This window comes from Trichoderma atroviride, chromosome 2, assembly GCF_020647795.1.
Source record: "Trichoderma atroviride chromosome 2, complete sequence".
Classification (NCBI taxonomy): domain Eukaryota; kingdom Fungi; phylum Ascomycota; class Sordariomycetes; order Hypocreales; family Hypocreaceae; genus Trichoderma; species Trichoderma atroviride.
Window position 1 is genome coordinate 5448813 of NC_089401.1, and position 24254 is coordinate 5473066.

Here is a 24254-nt window from a genome sequence, read left to right on the forward strand (position 1 = left end):
AACTGAGCCTGTATTATGCCATGATAACTGCGTTTCACGCATCTTCCACTCTCGCCTTCTTGCTAGACAATGCGTCGGCTGAAGACTCCTCCAGCTTCCGCTTTCCATTTGATTGCTTCGAATGCTTCGCAGCACGATCATGAGCTGCCAACAGTCTAGCGTATTCCAGCTCTACACTACCCAGTGTTTCTGACAGCTTCTCAATTCTCTGAGAGACGTCTATTTGAGAAAGGATTTCTTTGTTATGGCGATACAATCGCTGTTTAACAATAAGCTGCCACAGCTTTTCCTTGTGCTTGTCCGCGGCGGTAGGTGACGGGACATCGTCGTCCAGAGACATGGTCGCGCGGACAGATGGTGGCAGCTGGGACATCAGATGCATCTCTAGAACTCGATAGAACTGGCGAGGAGCAATCTTGGCCTGCAAGCGAATTTTCTCAAGCTTTTGTGCGCCAACGATCAGGGGAGGTAGCGGTCCTGTTTTGGGAACCTTTACTGAGGTGTCGAGGCGAAGCTCGTTGAATTCAGGCATTGTTCGCAAAAAGGTCAGGTCGCAGGTATCTCGCAAGTCGTCAAAAGCTTCATTGGGATTCTCCACAGTGAATTCGTGTGTCTGAGCGTGGCTGTGATAGTGCGTGAAGACACTGTTGTAGAGGCGGGCACCACTGCCCTTGCCTTGGAATGGTGGGAGAATGATGAATTGTGAGAGCCTTGTCCTGCAGGGGAGCAGAGATAAATCCATGTAACCCGTAGGGAGCTCCCAGTCGTCGGCGGGAGAGGGTGGCGGTGTCAAGGGCGGCTTGAAATAAAAGAAGCGGTAGACAGTGGCATAGCCAATAAAAGTATACGCGCTCTTCTCCGGATCGTCAGTGGATTTTTGCTTGCGGTAGAGGAAGAAGAAGGTCCACCGGTCAGCGTCTGAATAATCCAATTCTGGCGAGTCTGACTCTGGATCCGAGCCGATATAGGAGCCTCCGTCGATAAGCATGGGAACCAGGATTTGAATGCGGCTGTTTAGCTGCTTCACGGCAGGGTCGACGAGGCTGCCCTTCCAGATTTCATACTGGCCATCGGCGCCTTGAAAGGTTTCGTGGAGCTTTCCAGGGGGGGACCAGTCGTTGCCAAGCTGCTGTGAGCTGCTCTCAAAATCCGACGCTTTCGCAAACGCAACTACGCCCGAGGTTAACAACGACGGTGTCCAAAATCAAACTGTCCAGCGACGAGTAGCCCAAACCTTTTGGCAGATGGTCTCCACCCTCCAGAATCTCCACCACGTCAGTGGGTTCATGTTCACCGACTGGCTTGAACTTTTTGCTGTATGCTTGGCGCAGGTGCGGCCGCATATCATTAGCACGGTACCGCAGCTGGATCTTCAGGTCCTTGTATCCAAAGATTTTCTCTTCCTCGCCAAAGATGGAATACGTGAACTTGGGTTGGAACGTTGCGATTGTGCTCAGGCCCGATTTCGACGGCGACACGAGGCTGATACTGATCGCATCGTTGGCGTCTTGAAGCCCTATCCAGAAGATCAGTATCAAAGGGGTTGCGCCTGCGACGGGTGATTTCGAGCATTTAGCTTACACTCTTCAAGGTCAGGGAGACCAGCCATTGCAAATGGTCAAAAGAGATGGCCGACTATATCGTAGCAGGGAGAAGATGAATATTTGAAGCTAATCCAACCAGTTGTGCGGACTGAAAATACCTTCAAGCGACCAAAAAAGGGCAACGCAAGGCGAGAAGGCTGTGGTTGCTGCAGCGAAAGGCTGAAGGCGCAAATCCTCAGCTTGGATCCGAGGCGCGCCACCACAGCCTCGAAGCGCGTTTGCAGGCATGGCGACGCGATTCAATTAAGCGGCTGCATCCCACGGCGCCGATGCCCCAAATCCAAGGCACCAAGCCCGCCTCGCAGCGGCTTCATTCCGCAGTTACGTCACGCACTAACGTCGTTCCGGTGGGTCTTGAGGGCCGTCAAGCAATCTCACGAGACATGCAGCGGGCCAAGGCTTATTGTCCCCCGAACTGCTACTCCATACTTTCTGCCCGCCAAGCACCTCAACCAGTGGCTGCATCTTTGTCTCTTGTGCCTTGCAGTTGAACCGCAGCGCTTCAGACAGCCGAAATATCCTGCGCCGCCCCGCGCCATCGTCCTGCAGCGTCTGCGATCCGAGCGCATGGCGTTCGCCCCTGAGCCGTCACGATGCCTGAAATTGCGAGTGCCCCGGCGCCAGTTGGCTCTGCCATCTTCTCCATCGTCGCCCTCCTCCTAGTGTCGCTCGGCGTGCTGCTCATACTGCGCTACTACCTCCCGCTCCGAACCACGCCGGCTTTCTACCTCGTTCCTATATTCTTCGCCCTGTGGCTTCCGTCGGTGCTCGTCCTGCTGGTTCCCATAGACCTTGCTTCAAGCGCCATAACCGACGATGTCGCTTCGAGGGGTATCTGGCTGCCCCAGCGGGTGGTCTTGGTCCTATGGCGAATCACATATTGGTTGACATTTTGCTTGACATGGTGAGGAAATAGATTCGGACTCGACTCCTTGGTTTACATCTCTAACCGTGCTCACACAGGTTCCTCCTCCCCATACTTGCCGAGTACTCCGACACTGGATATCGCGAACCCTGGGACAAGTTTATGTACTCCCTCCGTGCCAACGCTCAGTTTTATGCGATGGTCTTGGGAGCTAGCGTTCTCGGACTGGTATACATATTCGCCTCCTACGAGTTCTCCTTTACAGCACTCAAGGCCCTCATTATGGCCCTGGCCTACTGCTGGGGCCTGGTGCTTGCCATTTACCTGATGGGCCACGGCCTCGTCTCCATACCAAGGCAGCTGCTTCGAAGCGGAAGTATCAGCGGCAAACTACGGAGCTTGCAGATCAAGGCGCCTCGAGTATATGAGAAGATGGAGGACTCCTTAACGGGAGTCGAGGAAATTGAACAACAGATTGCGGAGCTCAGTCGACGAAAAACGGGAAGTGCTGCGGCCTTTCAAGATTGGATCGAGGAGCTTCAGGAGATGGCCAGCATCCCGGAATCACAGCCCCGATCGACACTTCTGGATCCAACAATAAATACCCAAGCCGTTCCACATGTCATCACCGAAAAATACCTGGCCGATCTGACTCGAAAGTACGTGCGAGCACGTCACTCACGATCTCGATACGTTGGAGAATGGAATCGACTGGTGCAGTCAGCAGCCAAGCTTCAGATGATCTTGGACTCGGTGGCTTCCAAGAAACTAGACTTTGGCGGCGCCTCTCCCCACGCTGGATTCTGGGACAGGGTCAAGATACTAACACCATACTCTCGATACGTTTGCTATTTCTACGTCTTTCCCTACATGCGGATGGCCTTTGGCGCCGTGTTGGCTTTTGCATCGGCCTGCATTGTTTGGTCGGAAATCGTCAAGTACCCCTTTCCTAAGCTGTCCATTATCCGCGTCAGCGTTGTCCACCACTGGGTTGGTGACAAAGCCCAGGTCGGCTTCGCAGGGCAAGTCATTTCGGCATTCTGGATTTGCTACATGTGCATTGCCGCTCTTTCGTCAATGACCGAAGTCAAGGTGTGGCGCGGACGAGCTCTTGTGAGAAGAAATACCGGTCACGAGGCGGCATTCTGGTACGCGATGCAAGTAGCGAAGCTCAGTGTACCGCTATCATACAATTTCCTCACGTTTTTGTCAAGCGAGGTCTATGAAAAAACCATCTTTTACAACTTCCTCGGAAAATACGTTGATGTAACCCCCTTGGGTCAATGGTTCGACAACTTTTTCCCCATTGCCCTCGTCATTCCTGTTTTCGCTGCCCTTTTCGGCGTGTACGGAAGGGTCAAACGCATATTTACCGGAGTGGACATCATCGACGAGGAAGATGACAATCCTTCAGGCTATGGCACTGGCCCTTGGCGCGAAGGACGTGATCTCATCGCCAGAGAGCTGGGAGGCAACTCGACTCCGCGACGCAGCGGTACCGCAGCCAACGGGGCCTCAGGCCGAGCAGCCCCGATTCTGTCCGTTCCCGCCATCCAAGATTCGGTCGCTTCCCCATCACGGTCGCCGGCCCGTTCTCCAGTCGGCAACAATCATCGAGCCGGCCAATCAACACGTCCTCGCTTCACGGATGAGCCACCCGAAGACGACAACATCTTTTCGATTCTTGGACACCGTATGAAGAATACCGTTGATGCATTTGAGACGCCGCAGTGGTTCCAAGATATCGGACAGGGCATCAAGAAGCCAAAGTGGATGGGAGGAGATGATGCCCAGCCTGCCGCCAGTGGGAGCAGCAACAACGACAACGATAATGGAAGCAACATTCGAAACTGGTTTGGGGGCGGAGGGGATAGCCACATTCGCCTCTAAACACGCCTCATGATGACTTTTATTTCTTCTTCCCTGTTGGCTATTCCTTATCAAATTTTAACGGTCTATCTTGGATACCGGTTGAAATACCGCATTATGATGGAGTTACGGAGCTTCAATATTTTCTCTAGGTCTTGGCGGAAAAAATTCTTCTTAAACCTCTTGTTAAAGTTTTAGATTTTTTTCATCTTCTCAATTTTTGGACTTGACTTTATTTCATTTTACTCGCCCAGCGTCCCGGCAGTCGGCTCCAAAATATCATTCATCTATACCTTTTTAATTGTTCATGTAGAATTAAATAAAATAATATATATTAAACTTTATACGATATGCGACGCATTCTATCTGCTGAATGTATATTATGCTGTTTTAGAAAGTCAAAATTAAGTAAAGATAATGTTCATGGCTCGAAAAGTCGTAACAACCTGCTAAACATGCTTTCGCAACCGCCAATGACGATAGAAGAAGAAAGAAGAAGGATGCTGAAGCATAGGTATGTATGCCTCATCCCCAATAGACATATACACAATTGTATAACAGTGTATGTAAACCCGCCACCAATTTCATAAACTCGTCAAGTCGTAAAAAGAAAAATTCATCGTTTCGATAAAAGAAGTTGTTTACCCCGGCATTCGTCAAGGCGCAGGGCTAATGGTCGAGTTCCAAGTATTCGCTTTGCTCATCGTCCTCCTGCGGAGCGACTTCATGATGCTGACTTCCATCTGCTCAATGTCGCCCTCCAGCTCCTTGTCGTCGTCTGCATAGCGGGCTTCCTTGCGGCGGTCGTACCAGATCCAGGAGCCGACGATGAGGACCGTCAGGGGCACGGTGATGATGAAGTAGACCCAGAGCCAGTTGGAGATGACGGGATCGGCTCCTTTTTTTTTGTTACATTGTGTAAGTATGAATGCTTGTTTATTCGTGAGGGGGGGAGAAAAGGGGGGGGGGACCAACCAGATTGAAAATTGAAAAAGGTCATGCTAAAGACAGAAGCAAGGTACGTGCCCGGCAAGAAGAGTGCACCCATCAGAGATATGGTCTTCATGGCTGTGCTGTCCCGCTTGCTGGCATGTGCGATCCGACGCTGTTCTCCGGCAATTTCGAGGTTGAGCCGTGCCTCTCGCTGAGACATGATGTTATAAAGCTATTTAAAAAGTTTATATTAGCAAAAGCCCGCATTTACAATGGGGGGAAAAGGAACACTCCTTACCGCTTCTCGCTGCACTTTCAACCTCTCCAGCGTCGTGTGGATATAATTCTCCAATCCCCTCAGCTTGACTCTGTAAAACTCCATCCGGGCTATCATGCTCCTATGCAGCTGATCAATCGTCTTCCTATGCGCAATCTCCTCATCCGTCAAGAAATCCTTCTTCCAGTCATACCAAAGGACCTTGAACCGCTCCATCGACAGCTCCATCTCCCGCACCAGCGCAAAGTACGCCTGCGGCCGCTTCCACATGACGTGACTATGGCACTCGACCAAGTCACGGTTCAGCCCGTCAATGGACAAGATTCCATCCTGAAAGTACTGCTCTTCCGGCTCGACTTCGTCGCGCAAGCTCACCGCGTTCTCCAGCCGACGCAGCCAGTCTCGAGCATCGCGTTGCTTCTGGTCGTTGGCGGGCGAGAGGTCGTGCGAGAGAATAATGGTCGGCAGGAGCATCGGGTGGCCGACCTGGCCGTAGCACTCGCGAAGGTGTTTGAGCGCCTGGATAATGTCCGAGCTGGGCGTGCCCTTCATGAAGCCTGTGGTGATGCCGGTTTTGAAGCCGTAGGACAGCATCATCTCCCAGCCGCGGGTTTTGCCTTTTTTACGGACATCTGATTTGCGGTGAACGATTTCTGTACTCTAGCGTCAGAAAGATTACATTTTGAGGCTGGGTATATTCCACATACGTAGATGCGGGTCGTCGTCGTCCTGGTCGTAGGCGCACCAGAAGAACGGCCCAACCACAGACGACGTTTCGATGCCTCGAAAGGGCAGCTTCAGCGTCCTAATCATGGACATGTACTTTTCCTTCTGTAGGGAGATGACCTTGGGCATAAATGTGTCCTTGTGCTGAGCATCTTTTTGGACGCTTTTTTAGAGACGAGGGTCAGCGCATTGTTCTTCGTTTGGGCATGCGGTGGAATAAGCGGTTTGATCCAGCATCGTCATACGCATCAAACAAACAAAATAGCAGACAATAGAGACTTACATGAGTCGTATGCCGCTTAGCAGCTTGGTCCCTTCACGCATCTTCTGTGGCGGCTCAAAAGCACCCTAAAAGCCAGCACGGTTCATGTCAGCCCCGGATTTCTCATCGAACCCTTCATGTCATCCCATCTCGGCCCCGTCTCATCTTCATCCACGCGGCCCAGTAATTTCTTCAGATGAGAAAAACATCAGGCCAATTTTTTTTTTTTTCGCACTCACTCTTTGGTTCAGAAAGTTCTCAAACTCGGACATGGGCAGCGGATGCTCCTCGACTGAGTTGTAAAACGGGTCCTAAGCCTCGGCATCAGTCCTCATCGTCCTATAACCGCTTGTTTCTTCTCCTTTTTGACTTCCATCTCTCCCATGATGAGACGCAGCATCCCATCCAAGACGAAGGCTGCAGATATCCAAGACGCAACTCACAGAGTAATTGAAAATCTCAATATAGCTCGTCTTCTCCTCCACAACGCGACACTCATCCACGAAGAACTTGAACATGTAATCATCCATCTTTGTCGTTTTTTGTTTTATTCTGCGGCCTGCCTTGGCACTCGTCCAGCTCCAAACACACACGCGCGCGCTGCTTCTTCCCTCCCAAAAAGCAGTCGCTGTCCTTCTCCACAAAGACGCCCTCGATTTGGCGATGGATTCGAAAATCGGCTCAACTGTCTTCAATGCTGCCGCCCAGCCTCTCCCGCTCTCAAGTCAATGGGGGGGCGCCGCTGCCGAGGCCGCTAGCAAAAATAAAAAAAACAAGCTCTCGATCAGCCCGCTAATAATAGGACCCGGCCACGCCAATTGACGCTCCAACGATGGGAATCGGTGCTTGGCCCAAGTATCCAGCGAAAAGCCAAGAAACGACAAGCCCGATAACCCAGGGGAAAATGGAAAAAAAAAAAAAAAAGAACAGAAAGGAAAGGTATCAAATAATGCAGATGCAAGTAAGGTGTCTCCCCACTCTCGGGGCGAAAAGGGGAATTTCCAAGACAAGTGTGCTGTATGTAGATGGGCCCTTTGGAATACCCAGTGTAAGATGCATTAATAAGTGGGATTTGGGGGGGAATTAGAAAGAAGAGTGAGAGGGAAAGAGTTGAAGAAAAAGCACGACAGCGATAGGCTCAGCACACCCCAGCCTCGCCAGCAGCCAGTAGCACCTATTACTACAGCACTTTGATGCGGCAGAGACACGCAGGCAGGGGGATCTATCACAATCCCCACGTCAGCTACTCAGACCCGACCCAGGCCCAGACCGAATAATGCACCCCTGTAGCAAGAGAAATAAATAAACAGACAGAATCCAGAAGCCCAAGCAATCAATCGGAGACAAAAGGCTGCAAGGAAAAGAAGAGCCCAGAGAAAGAAGAGAAAAATCCCCGTAGCACCGACCGCTATAACAGATTCAGATGTTCATCAACGCTCTCTTTTGAGGCCTCCTCTATTATCTTTAGCGGCTCCGCAGGGGGGGCCAGAAACTGGAGAACGAATTGAGCTTCATCCTCCTTTGGTAGGCATCTGGTGCATCTTCTCATCTACCCGAGGGGGGATGTTACACTAAAAAGAGAATTAGAGTGGCTCAATTGCTGTTTTAATCTGGGTATTTCCTCCCACCGCCTTTCTGCGCTCGTACGCCATAAAAGAGCCGGCCATGTATTTTTACCTGAGCACACGACCACTTCCACTGTTGGATTGAATGATTCGTTGTTGGCCATCCCAGCAAAAGGACTGGACCCATGGAAAATTTCTGCAGCAAATGCCGACTTATATACAGGCTACCTGGTCCGTGGGCCTGCAACGCGTCAGACTCGCAGCATGTACCTCGAGGCAAGGTACAGGGACACTTCTGCATGGATATAAAATCCACCAAGAATGACCATTGCCCAATTCCTTTACGCCACTGAGTAGGCACTACCAAGGTAACCCAGTAGCAATTGCAAGTAGCCAAGTATCTGTAATGATAAACAGCAAGTATAACAGATTAGATGCAATAGGTATATGTATAGTATTACTAGTAGGTATGATGAGCGCAACAAAGCACATCTCCAGACTCAGCAGCTCCTTCAACCACAAAACAAAGGCCTCGGTTCTGAGACAACCACCCCAGGTCATAACCCCAAGTATACATTTGTCAGACCTCCATCTCCCACTCTTGTCGCCCTCTCGTAGCCCAAAGAAGGTGAAAGGGAGAGTTGAAATGAGAGAGGACAGAAAAGGAAAGAGAAAGGAAGGAAATGGATGGATATACAGGAGCTTCGTATAGTTGGCTACTGGGCGAGACAAGAAAGACTTGGCGTCGTAGGTTCAAACACAGCTCCCTCCTCCGAATACACGTTTTCCAACAGACTCCAGGTCAAAAATGAGCCTCCAAGACCGATCGAATCCCCTTTTTTTTTCCAAAGAGAGAAGAAAAAGAAATATAGTCCCCAATGCAGAGCCGCCATCCCAAGATGCAGCGAAACAAACACCCAATCCATTCGCACCTTTGCAACCACACGCGCAAAAAAAGAAGACCCGACAGGCGCTTCTTTTCTCTCCTTTTAGTCACGTATCCAGCGCATCGTCGTCAATCGTCAATATTTCCAGGTATGTCTCCCCCTTGAATACACGCCCTTTAAAATTCAGTAAACAGGTTACCATACCTATAGAGTTCAACTCGTTAGCCTACAGATACGCTTCACGGAGGAAACAACAGAGAATACAAAAGGCAAAAGGCAAAAGAAAAGATTCTACTCACTCGTCATTGCCGCCCGGACCCCCATACTTTTCGGGGTCCTCGGGGTATCTGTCAAATTGACTGGCATCGCCGGCTCCAGCCTTGACTGGCGGCGTGTAGGGGGCGTCAATGTCTTTGCGCGCCAATCGATCCCATGTAACTTCTGCGAACCACGGGTGGTTCTTGACATCTTGTGAGCCTCCAAACAGGTTGCCCAATCTCTTGGTCAAGTCCGCCGTAATCAATCGCTCGAGCAAATTCTGGGCATCCGGGTTGATATACGCCGGATACTTGACTTTGCCCCTGAGAATGTTTTCGTAGATGCGCATGGGAGAGCCGCTATCCCAGAAGGGCGTGTATCCGCAAAGCATTTCGTATATCAGAATTCCAAGGGACCACCTAATCATGTGTCAGCCAGTCGCATTCACTAATGGTAGCCATTCATCAGATGAGAAAAAAAAGGGGGCAACTCACCAGTCTACAGACTTGTTGTAGCCTTTGTTAGAGACTACCTCAGGAGCCAGGTAATCTGGTGTACCACACAGCGTCCACGTCTTGTCTGGCACTCGCTTTGCGAAGCCAAAGTCTGTAATCTTAAGATGCCCATGCCGGTCTAGCAGTAGGTTCTCAGGTTTCAAGTCGCGGTATATAATGTTCTTAGAGTGTAGATATTCCAGCGCTAGCGTGGCTTCGGCAGCGTAGAATTTGGCGACCGGATTAGGGAATCTCTGGTTGGTTTTATTAGCATTGGGTCCATTAAATTATATAGCAATTGAGGGAGAGAGAGAGAGAGAGAAGAATTGAGTCACGAGGACTTGTAGATGTATGCGGGGGGAAGATGGATATGATGATGGGTCATGGTTGCCATACCCCAGATTTTCTTAGCAGCGAAAACAGCTCACCGCCCTCGACGAAATCCATAACCATGTAAAGGTTCTTCCAGTCTTGAAAGGTACCCCACAGGGTAATGAGGAATGGGTGCTTGACGTCGCTCAACATGCGGCGTTCGTCGTTTGTGTGCTCGACTTGCTTCATCTTGACTACCTGCGCCTTCTTGAGCACTTTGACGGCGTAGAAGCGCTGGTTATGCTTGGACTGGACCAGGTGAACGCGACCGAAGCTACCGGTGCCGAGCGTTCTCAAGATCTCAAAGTCGCCCAGCGAGTACTTGCCCTTGGTGACGCGGGGCTGGGACAATGATACGCTGTGTCCATGATGAGGCTGCTGGGGTGGGTGCTGTTGTTGCTGGGTCTGTTGTTGGGGCTGGTGCTGCTGCGGTTGTTGTTGTTGCGGAACAGCCTGCTGCTGCTGCTGTTGCGGTGGATCCAGCTGCATCTCCGACGGCAGGTGTTGCTGCTGCTGGGCATTGGAGTCGGCCATTACGGGAGCTGAGGTCTGGTACGGCGAGGGCGAGGGGGCGTAGCCGTTGGTCGAGCCGTCATTCTGGGGCGAATTGATGAGGTTGCTGATGCTGGGGAGGTTCTGCGAGTCGTGGCCCGGCGGCGCGTAGGACTGGACGTTGACGGGATTCATGGTCGAGGTCGACGTCGACGTCGGGGAGACGGGAGGAGCGGCCTTGGCCGTGTCTCGCTCGGCTGAAGAGGCGGCAGGAGCTGGAGCTTGCGCAGAGGCTGGCGCAGAGGCTGGGATCGAGGACGCGGGTGCGGAGGCGGGAATGGGAGTGGATGCAGACGGCGAGATGGAGCCAGGCGAGACGGCGGTGCCTGGAGGAGCAGCCAGACCTAGACCTAGACCTAGACCAAGGCCTGTCGTTGTGCCTGAGCCTGTGCCTGTGCTGCCACTACCTGCGCCGGTGTGATTGCTATGGCTACCGCCGGGCGCTCGCGGCTGCTGCAGCGTCGACGAGTCGAAAAGCTTGGAGGCGGGCGCCGAGGGTGCGACGGGGCTGGTGGGGTTGCTGGCACTGCTGTGGCTGTGGCCGTCCTTGTCGGGGTGGCCCTCCTTTGTCCGCTTCTTCTTGAGGAATGACCCGAACGAAGGCATAAGGTTCAGGTTGTGGTGGTTTTGCGGAGAGAGGCCGGAAGCAGGGGATTAAGGATTGGATTGAGGGGAAAGCAAAAAGGGCTCGAATCGAGGGCAGCCTGGCTGTTCGCGCCGATCTGGGCCGGGGATGCTACTGAGCTGGGCAAGTCTGTCTGGCGCCGCCGTCTGGGCGCTGGTTAGACGCTGGGGCTTGGGTTTGGGGGGGGTGATGAGGGGGTGCTTTGCAGCGGGTGCGGCGGGCGGTCGATTCAATTGATTGTTCGTGCGTGCCAATGGCGGGAGGCGGGCTGTGTGTGATTGAGGCGCCTGGAGAAGAGCCTGGAGAAAGCTCCGGGGCAGCTGTTCAGGCGGCGCGGCGGGGGGAGGCTCAACTGAGTGCCTCCAACGGACGTGTGCTGCTTTAGGCGTTTAGGGGGGTGAGGGCGCCGAGGCAAAGGCGGGAGGCGGCAGGCCAGCGCTGGAGTAAGGTGGGAGGGAGCAGGTAGCGGTCGCGCGCTGATGGCGTATTGTTTAGGAGACGGGCCAAAAAGGACGGGCTCGTATCGTTCCAACGCGGACAATTGGCGGTGCGGTGTGGTGGCTTGAGGACTGCTGGGCTCGGTCAGTTCTGATTGATGCTTGGGAAGCTTGGAATCCCCCCAGCCCCGAAAATGCGCAAGCTGGTCTGGCTTGATTCGCGCACGTACCGCCTGCGCACGAGCGCAAAATGTAGCACAGCAGCGTTTCCCAGCAACTGAGGCCGGCAGCAACAAATGGGATTCGCGGCTTTCGCTCGGCTGCCTGGATCGGCTGCAGCGCTGCTAATTAAACCCGTTTGATTGACGGCCAGGCGAGCTGCTTATCCACAGCAATTCCTCCGGCAGTCTTCGTCCTCTGCTCCTTATTCGATACTGAGAGCTCTCAACGGCTCCGGTCGGGTCAATTGGCCGCTTGGACAAGGTGCAGGCCCGTCTCTTTTCGTATGGTGCTCTCAATCCGATCCAACTCAGTTCGCCATGCACTAGACGGAGCAGCAATTGAGGACAGGTGATGTCACCTGAATCGCCGCACCCCACGGTTAGCACTCCGTAGTACAGTAGCTGAAACGGTGCAGCTGCGTGCCAATGCAACTGTCGTCAAGAATTAGATCCTGGGCACAAATACATACAAATACGTTCAGCCTCTGCTTGCTGTGTGTAGGGAGGTCTATCCCTTGGCAGACCTCAAGGAGCCTGTTGGTGGCTGAATAAGCGATCGTAGATGTGAGTTGTGACGCTAGGTAGTTGCCGGCAGCTAGAGCTGCAAGATGATGATGGCCCAGCAGCAAGATCCAGGTAACAGGCTAATAGCAGCTCAGCCGATTAAGAGTGCAGTGGAAGAAACAATCTCTCGTGTGTTGCAGGATTGGCTGTATTTCTGGGTAGAAATATTGCTCTAGAGCTTTCTTCTCTTTCTTTCGATAGCATATGACGGCTCTTGGTGATGAAATCGATATGGCCGAACCTGCCGTTAGTACTAGTCGGCCTCGATTGATTCGCAGCTAAGCTAATAAATCGCCACAAGTTGCGGGGATCGATTCAGCTAAAATATGTCGACACAAAAGGCCAATCTGGTCCCTAATGATATAATCCCGGGATCATTCTGCGTAGACACGTAGTCCGAGACGTTGGTGATTCAATTGATGAGGTTGGAGCATGGACGGTCAGAAGGAGAGTGTGTGTGTGAGGAAAAAAAAGCCAAAGACAGCTTGGACAAACAATATGACGAGAATTGGGGGCGAGGCCAGCAGGAGCTTTTAGGCCCTGCCCAATAGTGTAGCCAACTGGCTTTAGTGCATCCAAGTTCGACTCGAGCCCGTTTTTACTTTCGCTTCCCCTCATTCTCGGCATGGATGGACTTTGTCCACGGCCTGCCGATCTTGCTGTTGACGCCGTCGAACTCTGAATCCTTCACGTATACGTCAAGGGTACGTTGCTTGTAAGCCCCGAGAACGAACTGCGGGATAGCATTGATATGTCGCACAGAAGTACTCCTTCAACTGTCCAAGAACGAGGCAAGAGATATACAAAGTAATAACAAGAGCAACAATAAAGGGTACTTGAACAGCAACCCCCAAGGAGCATCAGTGCAACAAATGATGATTGAACGACTGTCAATTGTGGCTGAAATCAAAGGTTTGGAACTCATGTTAGCTCAATTCTAGCCCCCTACCCTGTAGCTTTAAAAATGACCGTAGTTTTGGACTAGACCACTTTAGGGCAGCTTCTATTCCAGAGCTCTCTCATATAACATGCAAAATGCCAAGTATTCGACCAAAAATTAACAATGCAAGCAATTTATCAACAAGTGATGCAAAAACTTGGGCCAATAAAAGTGCCATTTCGTCGCTAATGATATAATCTTCATCAATTTTTCCATAAGAAATCACCGCCACCGCGTGCCCCGTCAAGCAATGTATCAAATGACCCAACTCCCCAGCACAAAGAAAACCATTGACTGCTTTCTTGCACGGACAATGGCGACGTCCCTTTCCAGCCCGCCTCTTGACTCAACTCGAATTATATGATTCTGACCTCTCCTTGGTAAGGGCCCCCCTGCCTGAGTCTAGTTTAGATGGCCGAGTTTGCGTGTCTCTGCACACCTTGTCCCCTGTACCTAATACGATCTCCAGCCCATACTTGTGTGTATCTTTCCTCCGATGCACGGTTCGCCTAGAATCTGTGGCTCTTGGTTCTTGACCTGTAAATGGTGAATCCCACATAGCCACCGCCCGCAACGAGGATGAAGAGGATGATCTTGGTGAAGAACCATGTCCAGCTTCCGCCGCTCTGGTCGCTGTTGCTGCTGTTGCTCTTGCTGCCCCTGTACGAGTTCTTCGGGGATCCCTTTGAACCAGGACCATTGGCCGGGCTGGTGTAGAGGTTCTTGGACGAGACGGAGATGATGTCGTGGTGGTCGCTCAGCTCGCCAGTCTCGGCACTGAATCCGAGATAGGCAATGTTGGGGATCGCAGGAGGGTTGTCCACCTCAAAGCACACCGTCCAGTCGCCGACGGTCTTGTACTGGAGCTCGAGCTTGAGCGTCTTATCCTGGAAGTAGGTCAATCGCATCTTGGTGGGAATGGTCGAGTGACGAAGGCCCCGGGCCGAGCAACCTGCCAGCTCCGTCTCCTTGCCATCGTTGTTCTTGTCGTAGCTCGCCTGTCCGTCCCCAAACATGGCCATGACGTAGGGGAAGACAACGCCGGGTCGGTTGTTCTTGTATGTGTCGATAAAGATGCCCAGGCCTTCGAATTTATCCGCATGCCCAAAGACGGGACCGATCTGGCCTCGCTGCTTCGTGATCCACATGGCGAAGCCATCGCCGTAGAGCTGATTCTTGCCGTGGATCTTGAATTCAACCTCGACTTCCCAGTTGGTAGCTGTAAGGGGCACTCGTGAAAAGAGCCAGCCGTTTTGTGAAGGTCGATCGGAGGTAAGGCGAATATATCTGTAGCACGTTGAGCTTCTGGACCGGAGAATATCTGCATATGCATGTGCGTGTGTATCGGAGATTGACGTACGAGTCTGTTCGAATGATGGTATCTCCGCCAAAGTCAAACCATCGGCTCTGCATGTCAGAGTCCAAGTAAGGCTAAAGAGAGGGGGGAAAAACACAGTCAGCCTCTCTATCATCTGCTAATTTGCGACTACTTCTCCTCCTTTCTGCTCGTCTGTTTTGCGACTGACTTGTTCGATGGAGTGTGTTTTGAGCTGCGCCATGTTTGTTAGCCCACAACAACATTTGCGCATACCATGCTCAAAAGCCACGAACCGTTATGCTTCTGTAGTCATCCTGGGCCGCCGCAGTCCACGCAAACGCCGAGGCGAGCACGGCCGATAGCGAGGAGAGCCGCATCTTGGAGCGATTGTGGCGGGTGATGTTCCAATGGTCGGTGTATCAGCGAGTTGGCCAATTGCAGATTGGCACAAGGTCCAGCGCCGCCTCTCGTCTTCTGCGGCTGGTTGCGTTCTGGCAGTGGCAAGCAGCAAAGGTTGGTCCAGTTCACATGGGAGGCTCCATGTGCTGTAAAGGCCACATTCGTGTTAAGCCCGCGACACAGTGCTATTCCTGAAACAGCTAGACGGTGAAGGTACCCGCTCTCACTAAGGCTGACTGCGGGAGCTGCGAGGTACATGGCCGTGCATCTATAATTAGGAGCAAAATGCTTAAAGCGACTCTCTTACAGATTTACGGGATGAGATGTTGTATTATATGCCCTGTATAAGTGAAAGCATTTCTTTGGGGTTTTGGTTGGCCCGTTGTGTCCATTAGTACATTTCAATACCTCGTGGAAGCAGATCTCTGTCTGCTGGGGGCTGGCAATACACACTGTGCTGTCTCGACTTACATTGCTAGCATTGTTGAAATACGAGCTCTTACTGCTGGTATGCGACATGCATAACCACCCGTTCAATAAAAAGAATTGGTATTCAAGTCCATATTTTCTACTCATATTAGTTATCAATAGGCATGCAGTATACTCTGTGTCTTTTCGATTCGATAGAGGGCCATGTCCTTCTGGGCAGGCAGTCACATGCCAAACGTCAGTTGCTCCTCATAGGATCATCATCATAGTCAAGCCGCAGGTGTCTTGAACATATGATTCCTTCTATTAATAGAAATCAAACTGAGTTACTGGATTGACTGCTAGAAATGTAAAATATCTGCAAGTCTTGTATCATTCCCAATAAGAACTGTACTTTGACGCCACACCTCCCACCAACTTAGTAACCATGGATCAATACCGACGCCACACTCAGCCACAATCATTTTGCAACTCCAAGCCTTCCATCTCCAAAATCTTTACAACCCATCGCCCCGAGCAGTTCAAGCAATTCCGATAGCGAGCCACCAAGTCCGAACCCTCCAGCACAATTCTCTCCACAATGGATTCCTCCTCCGTCAAGCAGTCTGTCATGAAGCAGGTCCTCGCAGAGGCCAACCTCGCCAATGCCCGAGTCCTCATCGAAGTAGGCACTGCCCCTCCACCTTTTATACGAAACCCTGCAATAAGCACGTGTAATGTAAGACGGCATAGACTAATGACTTTTACGTGAGTTATAGAAACTCCAGGAAAACTGCTTCGAAAAATGCGTTCCCAAGCCCGGCAGCTCCCTCTCCAGCAGCGAACAGACCTGCATGACTTCCTGCATGGAAAAGTACATGGCGGCCTGGAACCAGGTCAATGCTGCGTACATCAACAGAATACGACAGGAGCAAGGAAACAACTAAAAGATACATGATACGGATAAAAAAAGGGGGGAGAGGAGAAATGAAACTTCAAGTTCTACACGGCAAACGGCATGCCGTTTGGACGGCGCATTGGGGGGGAAAACATAACTGGGATTATCGACGCCATTGAGCTGAGATTATGCCTCAATTCAAAAGCTTCAAGGCTCTCCCATATGAATTCTTTGTACTACTACCATCTATTCTTCAAATTAGACTGGCCTTGGTGCCACGGCGCAGTATCTAGGAACGGGCTTTAGATATATAGATATTGGATCATCCACTCAGTCTCTAATCTACATTAACAAAGAGAAGAAACAAAAAAATATGACAAAAAAAAAAAGCCATTTGTCCATCATTATGATTTGAATTTGGGTATCTATTTTTGATTACATATATACATATACATCATTACTCCGCCGCAGCCTTCTTCTTCTCCTCCTCCGCCGCCCTCTTTCTCGCAAGATATCTCTCCTTGGCACTCGAAATCTCCCCATCCGTCTTGCGAGTCTTTGCCGCCCTCTCCACTTCTTCCCTCTTTGCCTCGGTCGCCTCCCTCGAGCGCTTCAGCGAGGCTTCCAGCTGGTCCGCGAGCATCCGCGACTGTCTTTCCCGCATGGCCTGCTTGCGGCTCATCTGCTGGCCTGAGATTTCCTTGCGCTCTCTCTCCGCCGGGCGATCCGCCTCCTCCCGTTGCGCCTCCACCTTCTTCTTCGCGCCGACGTTGAGGCCGCCTTTGAGGAGCTGTCGCTTATCGACGACTTGGCCGTCTTCATTGACGGAGATGGAAGCTCCTTTTTCGTTGAGCTCCTGTGCCGCTTTGGCGAATTCCTTCTCCTTGTCAACGTCTGCGTCTCCTTCATTCTCATCGTCTTTCTCCTCGGGACCCCTCTTGGCCATTTCTTCTGCGGCTCGAACAGTCTCGGCATGCCTCTCCTGCTCCTTATCCAGCAATTTCCTGTAAAAAGTCGTCATGCCAGTACCCTCGTTTTTCTTGGCTTCCTCTTCCTCTCTTTTCCGCTCTTCTTCTTCTAACCTTTTGTTCTCCTCTTGCTGCTTCTTATATGCCTCCGTCACAAACTTTTCCTTATCGGCAAACTCCTCTCCCTCTGCTTCACGCTCCCGCGCAATCTTCTTCTCTTCGGCAATCAGTTGATCTCGTTTCCGCACATCCGCCGCTCGCAACAGATTCTTCATGTATTTTGGTTTTCGTTCCTCGTCCTCTTTTGAAATATTCTTCTTTGGCTTCATGGAGTCGTATATAGAGTCGTATTCGTAGACGCTAGCATCTAGTTCGGTGGCCGCCTCTGCGTTCTTGCGAGATGCGAGCGTGCTGGATAAGTCTCCAAACATGGCGTTGGTCTGGTTTTTCGATTTGAGTTTTGGAGGTTCAGCTATAGGGCCTTTCTTCGATCTGGATCCCCTCGCTGAATCTGCTGGTGCTGAGCTGGCTGCTGTAAAATCTTCCAAATCGCCCCCGATTTCTTCCACCTTGGTGCCCTCATCGTCCGAATCATTATCGTGGCTGTCAAACATGGGTTTTGATCTCGCAGGTATCGGCTTGGTTGCGCCAGGCTTTTTCGTCAGGTTGAGCCCGAACGCAAGCTTCGGTTTATCCATCTTTTCAGTAGGAACAAGCTCGTCCTGGAAGAATCCAATCAAATTCCAAATAATAGAAGAGCCACACAAAGATTGTAAAGTAGCAATTGTGCTGTAGCAAAAGTCTTGTATATTATTTCAATCGCAGGATTACCCAAAGGTAGGCTGGTATGTAGAGGCAGAAGGACAAAAGAAGCACGGGAAGAGCTACAAGGCAATACCTGCTAGGCGCGCTGACCAAATGCCGAACACCACGAGCTAAACACGCGCCAGGCGGCTCCGCAATCCAATGAACCTGCCAAGTTGACAGTTTTAGAGGGCTCCCGGGTAGTCTGGTCGTCGTCGCAGTGCTATGAGAGACTACAGTACAGCGATTCCAGCAGCCCGGCTACTAGTACCTACTAACCTATTAGCACGTAGTAGCCACAGACGCATCCATTACCATCGATTGCTCCAGAGCTGCGCATCTCTGTTTTGCACGCACTAAAATCGAATCCTACCCCAAGCGGCTTTTACCATCAGAAAACTCCCATGTGGCGTCCGACAGCTAACACACAACATGGCAGCCGTCATCTGCCATGACGTGATTGGCCCCCGTGCTGCCAGCTGCAGTAGGTAATCCCCCAAAGCGGCGATAAACTGTCCAGCCGCCACCACGATAGGAAGAATGAACTTGAGACAAGTCCTCTCTCATGCTCCCCCGTCACGAGGACAGCATCACAAAGGCATTTCTCCGTTTATATTATAGCATCTGTCTTCCTACTCTCTGGATATTATCCCAAGCTGCAAACTATGGAGTTTTGCAGTACTTGCACCGGCAGTCTTGCCCAGGATGATGCACACGACCGCAGAGTCGAGTGCTGTTACCGAGTTATCTGCGCAAAGTGTATACAGGTTAGCCACCCACCGTGCAGCACTGCTCTCATCTCTGTACCTATTCGAAGTAATATGTACAGCCTCTTGATGTCCTCATCAATATTGATATGCACCTGCCCCTAGAAAAACCCGCGCTTTGCATCGTACTGCCCCTTCTGCCAAGTATCAAACATGCCGTCGCCGTTACCGCAAGGTCTTAGAGATCCTCCATCGTACTCGTCGGTTCCAAACTTGGGATACAGGTCCATCCCACCTTCTGCTCCTCCGCCACCGTACATGGCAGATGCGCCGACAACGCCACCCCCTGCCGAGAGCAGCAAGAGCAGATCCGAGCCTGACGAAAAGGCCGTCTCAGACGATACGCTGCATTTTCTAGACCACGAGCGCGACACCGTACAGTCCTTGTCGCTACGGTACGGCGTGCCTCCCGCAGCGCTGCGGCGGCGGAACAACCTCACAAGCGACCACCTTCTGGTCGGTCGAAGGACTGTTCTGATCCCTGGCGAGTTTTATAAGGGCGGCGTCAGTCTCTCTCCTCGGCCCGTTGAGGGCGAGGATGAGGAGCTGAGAAAGGGTAAGATCCGACGCTTCATGACAGCCTGCAAAGTCTCAGACTATGATTACGCTCTGCTGTATATGGAGCAGGCCGGGTATGACATTGATGTCGCCATCACGGCTTACATGGATGATGAGGCTTGGGAGAGAAGCCACCCAAATCGGAGAGATAGCGAGGCGAACAAGGTCCGCAACCGTGGCCTTTTTTGGAGGGGACTATAATCCCACGGCATTCTTTCGCTTCTCCTCCTTCTTTTATGCTTTGGCGTTTTTTTTCTTCTTTCATGGTTTTCTTGTCAGAGAAATGGGTTATTAGAAGTTCATATTTCATGTAAACGTGCAAAATCTGCACGAGCATCATTTCCTTGGATGCTTTGCCGAACCCAAACGGCATATATAAGCCCGTATATAACGCCGTCATCCTTTAACCTTGCTTAGCTACACTTATATATATCATCACTTATACCACAAGAATATTAAAAAAATTCCAAACGCTCTAAAATGCAGACCGAGTTCGGATATCCTATTACACCAAGTATTAGCCTGTATTCTTTGCCCAATTATGGTTTATAGATGTTTCTTACCGAAATTTTCCGCTCAATTTCTCGGACAGAGCGGTCCAGCTCGGCTGCAATCATCTGCTTCTTATCATTTGGAAGCAGTGTGTATCTCTCACAGAGATCGCCATCGATGACGCCCTTCACGGGTGCGTAGTAACTGCGATACATTAAATGGTCTCGGCCTGCGAGTGGAGGATCTTCGGCCCTCAGATGCAGTTCTAAGCTTTGGAAAAAATCTGTATCTTCTCGGGTGACAAAAGGAATTAGGACACCAATTGTGCCCATAAGGCCACTCCACAACAGAACATCCTGTCCTCCGACAACAAGACTCGTTTTGGTAATACTCGTCGGAATGTCCTGTGTGTAGAGGTGACACATTAGATCCAGGCGATGAGACCGTCCGTGAAGGTAGTCTCTCGCATTTAGCAGGTGAAGCCCTGCTTGCTCCTCATCGGCCTCTTCACTGGCCTTCTGAGGAGAGCGAACGACGAAAATGTTGCCAAATTTGTCTCCTCCAGCTACTGTCTCATAATCTACCATTGTTGAGCAAGTCGTCCATCGAGCAACGGTGTCATCCACGAAAGGAATGAGCTTGTTTGTCGTTTGTTTATAGACGACATATGTTATACCTTGCTGCACGTCTCCCACAATGATTCTGTTGCCTTGTGTGCTCAAAGAATTAATAAGCTGTGGTGCTACTTCAGCTTGCGTCTTCCGCAGCAGTTGTCGCATGCCGAGATCGTATATGCGAAGTATTTTGCCAATGCCCACCAGCACGCGCCCTTGGAAAGGAATGATGGCCATCGGAGGCTCTTCAACCTTCGTTTTATGAATGAAAACCAAGCCTCTACCCTCTTGTTCGAACCGGTAGATATGGACATACGCGTCAGAAAAACTGCGAGGGTTCACGACCATATCTTTACCGGTTCCAACAACAAGGAAGGTTTCGTTATCTTGGCTGGCAAACGTAACGATGGCGAGGCTGACCGCGGCCTCGTTTTCATCTAAATCTATCTTTTGTAGAACCTGACCATCTTCAGCCAGGGGATCAACGACGCTGATGCATGAAGCCCAGCGTCTGTTGCCTCTGGGATGGCCAAATTCTTCTGGGGAAAGAACTTTGGCGTCACCATTGACACGTGCTGGGTCGGCGAGCAATTTCGCACAAAGGTCAGGGGATAGAGTATGATTGTCCGCTTCGATTACGTAGAAGAGAGGATGCTCCGGATGCTTCACCATCTTCTTGGGCGTATAGGTCAGGGGAATAGAATTCTGGATCAGCGTGTCTCCAAGCCGATCAACCGAGAAAATGCTAGAAAACATTAGCATCTTGAAACAACGCTTCTAGATACGTAAAAAAGGATAGAGAGAAAGGATGTCTTTCAGTAGGAACAATTGGAAAAAAATGCGTATTGATGAACCTCATAGCCCATAGGCTTGGATCCCAAATTTTTCATCATCTGACATGTATGCAAGGGGGGGAGAAAGCAATCATTGCCACTTACCGCAAGGTCTGTCCTTGAATGCCCACGATACCTTCTTCGCATTGCTCACTAGTAAAATTCCAGCCCCATTCCAAGTCAACGTAGCTGAGCGGTGTGACGACAAAGCTCTTGGTGATGGGATCGGCGTATCCGAGCCAAGGCCGAGAGCTAAGACCAAGTACACACGTCCTTCCTTGGACTGTTACTTGGAATAGTCTCACCTGCTTCGGTCCCAAGAACTTTTGTCTGGTGTCTGTTAATTCGCCAGTAACTTCGTCCAAAACTGTGCGTAGGTACACGCCTGAGTAAAGGCCGATATGCAGGTAGAGAGTTGAACCGCCGGAAGATGAGTCCTCCATGGATATGATAGCGAGAGAGGTAGGTGCAGCTGTCAGCGCTTGGACTGACTTGTTTTCAAGCGTAGATTCCGGGTCGAGACTCAATATGCGGACTGTACAGTCATCGCATCCGACTGCAAGAAACGAGCTTCGCAGTCTGCCCTCGGGGACTTCGCCCAGACTCAAGCAAGTGACTGTCCCAAACATTTCTTTCTTATCATCATACTCTGCCAAGGAACCATCATCGTCCATCTCGAAATAGACAATCTCGCCCGAACTCAGAGCAATCGCCACCTGGTGAGCGTTGGTAGAGGCGGCCACAATAGATCGATGCTGGGGAGCGTCCCATTGGTTGACCTGTCCATTGCGGATGTGCCTGATACCCTTGGGATGAACTTGAATTAGACCATCGTCGCCGAGCAGCTGGGCAGCTAGGGTGGGAACACTAGTAAGAAACCCGGAGTCGCTAACTTCTTCCACCGTCTCTCCTATACTAAGAACAAGAGTTCCGTTGGTAAAAGAGAGAACGATGTAAGCGTCATATTGCTCACTCCGGTTCAGCTTCAGCGTCCAAACTGCTGATGGGATACCTGGTAGCTCGGAAGATACGATTTCATTAATTTCAAGCCCATGCTTGAGCGTCCGGAATGTGCTTCGAGCACCATTGCCACAAACGGTGTAAATTTGAGGAGCATCCTCGCCGGTCAGGTTGGCAATTTTGCAGTCGAGGAGGGGATTCATGGAGGGAATGCTCTCTACGAGAACTAGATTTTCCAGTGGCCTGGGATAGAAATAAACAGGTGTGTAGGAGGCCTGTGCATCGACGGGAAAGTCGTCGCTGGTGAATTCTAGCTCTTCGTCGTCATCTCCCAGTTTTTCAAACTGGTAGAAGGAGAAGTTTCCGAACTGGCTGGCAACGTAGAGGAAACCACTCTTCAGAATGCAGAGGTTTGACGCAGCCGGGACTGTGTCAAAATACTTGATCTTGAGTCGTCTGACCTCTCCTGTGGTATTGCCTTCCTCATCTTCCACCATATCGATGGTGACCTTGAACATGTCGCCGTCTTCTGTTTGAAGCAAGAAGAAGAAGGCGCCGGCGCTGCCCTTTAGTTTGTGCATAACACCGGAAACAATGGTGCGCTTTCTTGAAGGGTCCTCTGTTGCTCCCCGCCGTCGAGGGATCGGAACTCGAAAGGCCTCTTGGTTGGAATGGCGATATGTAATATTTTCCTCGCCACAGACCAGGACGCCGCTTGGGCCATCGTTACCACCCGGTACCTGGAATAGCAGTGACGCTGTTGAGTCTACAGGCTCGGACCACTTTCTGACGACGTGATTGAGTCCGAGATCAAGCTCATAGTACACAAGCTGTGTTTCCAGCTCTCGCAAAGCTTCCCCAGTAGAATCTTGATCCACCTCGGTATAGTCTATTTCTAGGGCGGCGAACACGGGATTGGCATATCCAACGTCTAGTGCCACCATAGAAATGACCAACACACCAGGCTTGTGGGCTTCGAGAGGCGACGAGATTGTGAGTTCCGCTTGAGAGTTTCGATTGAGCACGTATACGAGCTTGTTCTTCTCTATTGAAGCAACAAGACACGCACGTCCCTTGGGATCACACGCGAGGTATTCTCCAGGAATGACTCTCCGCACACCAGATTTTCCAAAAGTCTCCAGATGCAACCTGCTAAATCGGTTCTCCCTCGGAAGATACTCAATGATGGTGATTCGACCAGAATCAGTGGCTAAGATCAAGTAATCTGCAACATGAAGATTAGCCCGTTGCTTGAGAAATAGCGTAGCCGCACTCCATTGAGTCGTATGGGGTTGGCAGGGTGCGTTTGAAAGCTTTTTTAAAATTTTCACCATCACTATGTGGCCCTCCAAAAAAAAAAAAAAAAAAAAAATCGGAGCTAGATAAACTCACCCTTATTGCTGCCTGCGAGGCGAAAGGCCGCCAGAGACCTGATGATGCCAAAAATGTCATGAGACAAAAGAGTGATAACCTTGCCCTGTGACGGATCAGGCCGCAACAGAGCCAGCCGTGACCCAGCACCGGTGATGATGAGCTGCTCCTTGGTCCCCGCGAACTGACCCAGGACCGCTTGGACGACATTGGTTGGCGGCTGGATCGTCAGCGAGTAAAGGAACATGTTGGAAGTGGTCGCCATGTTCCCGACTGGGCGCAGTCAAGCCTGCGCGGCTCTACAGAGGCTTGAATGGCCGATTGAGGAGCTTCAGTCGCGTTGGGAAACGGCTGTTGTGGTTTGGAAAAGTAGTTGGCGGAGCTTTGCTCTAGCTGCTTAAAAGTTTGGGCAA

The 24254-nt window shown here is 51.1% G+C and overlaps 9 protein-coding genes across 10 annotated transcripts; 3 read left to right on the forward strand and 6 right to left on the reverse strand.

Annotated features, from left to right (window-relative positions):
* Positions 1-34: 34 nt before the first annotated feature.
* TrAtP1_004632 (uncharacterized protein) lies at positions 35-1609 on the reverse strand (the record flags this gene model as incomplete). Its single annotated transcript, XM_014084100.2, has 3 exons — positions 35-1170; positions 1235-1516; positions 1582-1609. 3 exons carry the CDS (start codon positions 1607-1609, stop codon positions 35-37), a joined length of 1446 nt encoding a protein of 481 aa, XP_013939575.2.
* A 392-nt stretch (positions 1610-2001) lies between these two features.
* TrAtP1_004633 (uncharacterized protein) lies at positions 2002-4684 on the forward strand. Its single transcript, XM_014084101.2, has 2 exons — positions 2002-2508; positions 2568-4684. Exons 1-2 carry the CDS (start codon positions 2198-2200, stop codon positions 4357-4359), a joined length of 2103 nt encoding a protein of 700 aa, XP_013939576.1. The 5' UTR covers positions 2002-2197; the 3' UTR covers positions 4360-4684.
* TrAtP1_004634 (uncharacterized protein) lies at positions 4685-7733 on the reverse strand. The gene is made up of 7 exons (XM_066112383.1): positions 6980-7733; positions 6776-6847; positions 6558-6622; positions 6256-6437; positions 5570-6201; positions 5314-5503; positions 4685-5236 (listed from the first exon to the last, which is right to left on the reverse strand). The coding sequence occupies exons 1-7, from the start codon at positions 7064-7066 to the stop codon at positions 4995-4997; spliced, it is 1470 nt and encodes a 489-aa protein (XP_065968467.1). The 5' UTR covers positions 7067-7733; the 3' UTR covers positions 4685-4994.
* Positions 7734-8527: 794 nt separating this feature from the next.
* TrAtP1_004635 (uncharacterized protein) lies at positions 8528-12947 on the reverse strand. The gene is made up of 5 exons (XM_066112384.1): positions 12418-12947; positions 10137-12306; positions 9741-9994; positions 9288-9665; positions 8528-9192 (listed from the first exon to the last, which is right to left on the reverse strand). Exons 2-5 carry the CDS (start codon positions 11268-11270, stop codon positions 9165-9167), a joined length of 1794 nt encoding a protein of 597 aa, XP_065968468.1. The 5' UTR covers positions 11271-12306; positions 12418-12947; the 3' UTR covers positions 8528-9164.
* A 663-nt stretch (positions 12948-13610) lies between these two features.
* Positions 13611-15295, reverse strand: TrAtP1_004636 (uncharacterized protein). 2 transcript variants are annotated; one of them, XM_014084104.2, is made up of 4 exons: positions 15063-15295; positions 14978-15001; positions 14812-14882; positions 13611-14738 (listed from the first exon to the last, which is right to left on the reverse strand). In XM_014084104.2, the coding sequence occupies exons 1-4, from the start codon at positions 15144-15146 to the stop codon at positions 13961-13963; spliced, it is 957 nt and encodes a 318-aa protein (XP_013939579.2). In that variant the 5' UTR covers positions 15147-15295; the 3' UTR covers positions 13611-13960. The 2 variants fall into 2 exon arrangements, with proteins under 2 accessions (XP_013939579.2, XP_065968469.1); XM_066112385.1 differs by having other exon boundaries at positions 14812-15001.
* Positions 15296-16177: 882 nt separating this feature from the next.
* Positions 16178-16523, forward strand: TrAtP1_004637 (uncharacterized protein; the record flags this gene model as incomplete). Its single annotated transcript, XM_014084105.2, has 2 exons — positions 16178-16261; positions 16356-16523. The coding sequence occupies 2 exons, from the start codon at positions 16178-16180 to the stop codon at positions 16521-16523; spliced, it is 252 nt and encodes an 83-aa protein (XP_013939580.1).
* Positions 16524-16931: 408 nt separating this feature from the next.
* Positions 16932-18140, reverse strand: TrAtP1_004638 (uncharacterized protein; the record flags this gene model as incomplete). Its single annotated transcript, XM_014084984.1, has 1 exon — positions 16932-18140. The coding sequence occupies one exon, from the start codon at positions 18138-18140 to the stop codon at positions 16932-16934; it is 1209 nt and encodes a 402-aa protein (XP_013940459.1).
* Positions 18141-19166: 1026 nt separating this feature from the next.
* Positions 19167-19772, forward strand: TrAtP1_004639 (uncharacterized protein; the record flags this gene model as incomplete). Its single annotated transcript, XM_014084106.2, has 1 exon — positions 19167-19772. One exon carries the CDS (start codon positions 19167-19169, stop codon positions 19770-19772), a length of 606 nt encoding a protein of 201 aa, XP_013939581.2.
* Positions 19773-20046: 274 nt separating this feature from the next.
* Positions 20047-24106, reverse strand: TrAtP1_004640 (uncharacterized protein; the record flags this gene model as incomplete). Its single annotated transcript, XM_014084107.2, has 4 exons — positions 20047-20073; positions 20135-21422; positions 21616-23695; positions 23863-24106. 4 exons carry the CDS (start codon positions 24104-24106, stop codon positions 20047-20049), a joined length of 3639 nt encoding a protein of 1212 aa, XP_013939582.2.
* Between the last annotated feature and the right edge of the window lie 148 nt (positions 24107-24254).

Coding starts and splice junctions, on each gene's coding strand:
- TrAtP1_004633 (XM_014084101.2), top strand. CDS start 2,198: ATGCCTGAAATTGCGAGTGCCCCGGCGCCAGTTGGCTCTGCCATCTTC. Junction 2,509..2,567: donor TTGACATTTTGCTTGACATG/GTGAGGAAATAG, acceptor GTGCTCACACAG/GTTCCTCCTCCCCATACTTG.
- TrAtP1_004634 (XM_066112383.1), bottom strand. CDS start 7,066: ATGGATGATTACATGTTCAAGTTCTTCGTGGATGAGTGTCGCGTTGTG. Junction 6,202..6,255: donor CGACGACGACCCGCATCTAC/GTATGTGGAATA, acceptor GCTAGAGTACAG/AAATCGTTCACCGCAAATCA. Junction 5,237..5,313: donor CTTTTTCAATTTTCAATCTG/GTTGGTCCCCCC, acceptor ACAAAAAAAAAG/GAGCCGATCCCGTCATCTCC.
- TrAtP1_004635 (XM_066112384.1), bottom strand. CDS start 11,270: ATGCCTTCGTTCGGGTCATTCCTCAAGAAGAAGCGGACAAAGGAGGGC. Junction 9,666..9,740: donor TACAACAAGTCTGTAGACTG/GTGAGTTGCCCC, acceptor ACACATGATTAG/GTGGTCCCTTGGAATTCTGA. Junction 9,193..9,287: donor GGTCCGGGCGGCAATGACGA/GTGAGTAGAATC, acceptor TGAACTCTATAG/GTATGGTAACCTGTTTACTG.
- TrAtP1_004636 (XM_014084104.2), bottom strand. CDS start 15,146: ATGCGGCTCTCCTCGCTATCGGCCGTGCTCGCCTCGGCGTTTGCGTGG. Junction 15,002..15,062: donor ATGACTACAGAAGCATAACG/GTTCGTGGCTTT, acceptor AACATGGCGCAG/CTCAAAACACACTCCATCGA. Junction 14,739..14,811: donor ACCATCATTCGAACAGACTC/GTACGTCAATCT, acceptor AACGTGCTACAG/ATATATTCGCCTTACCTCCG.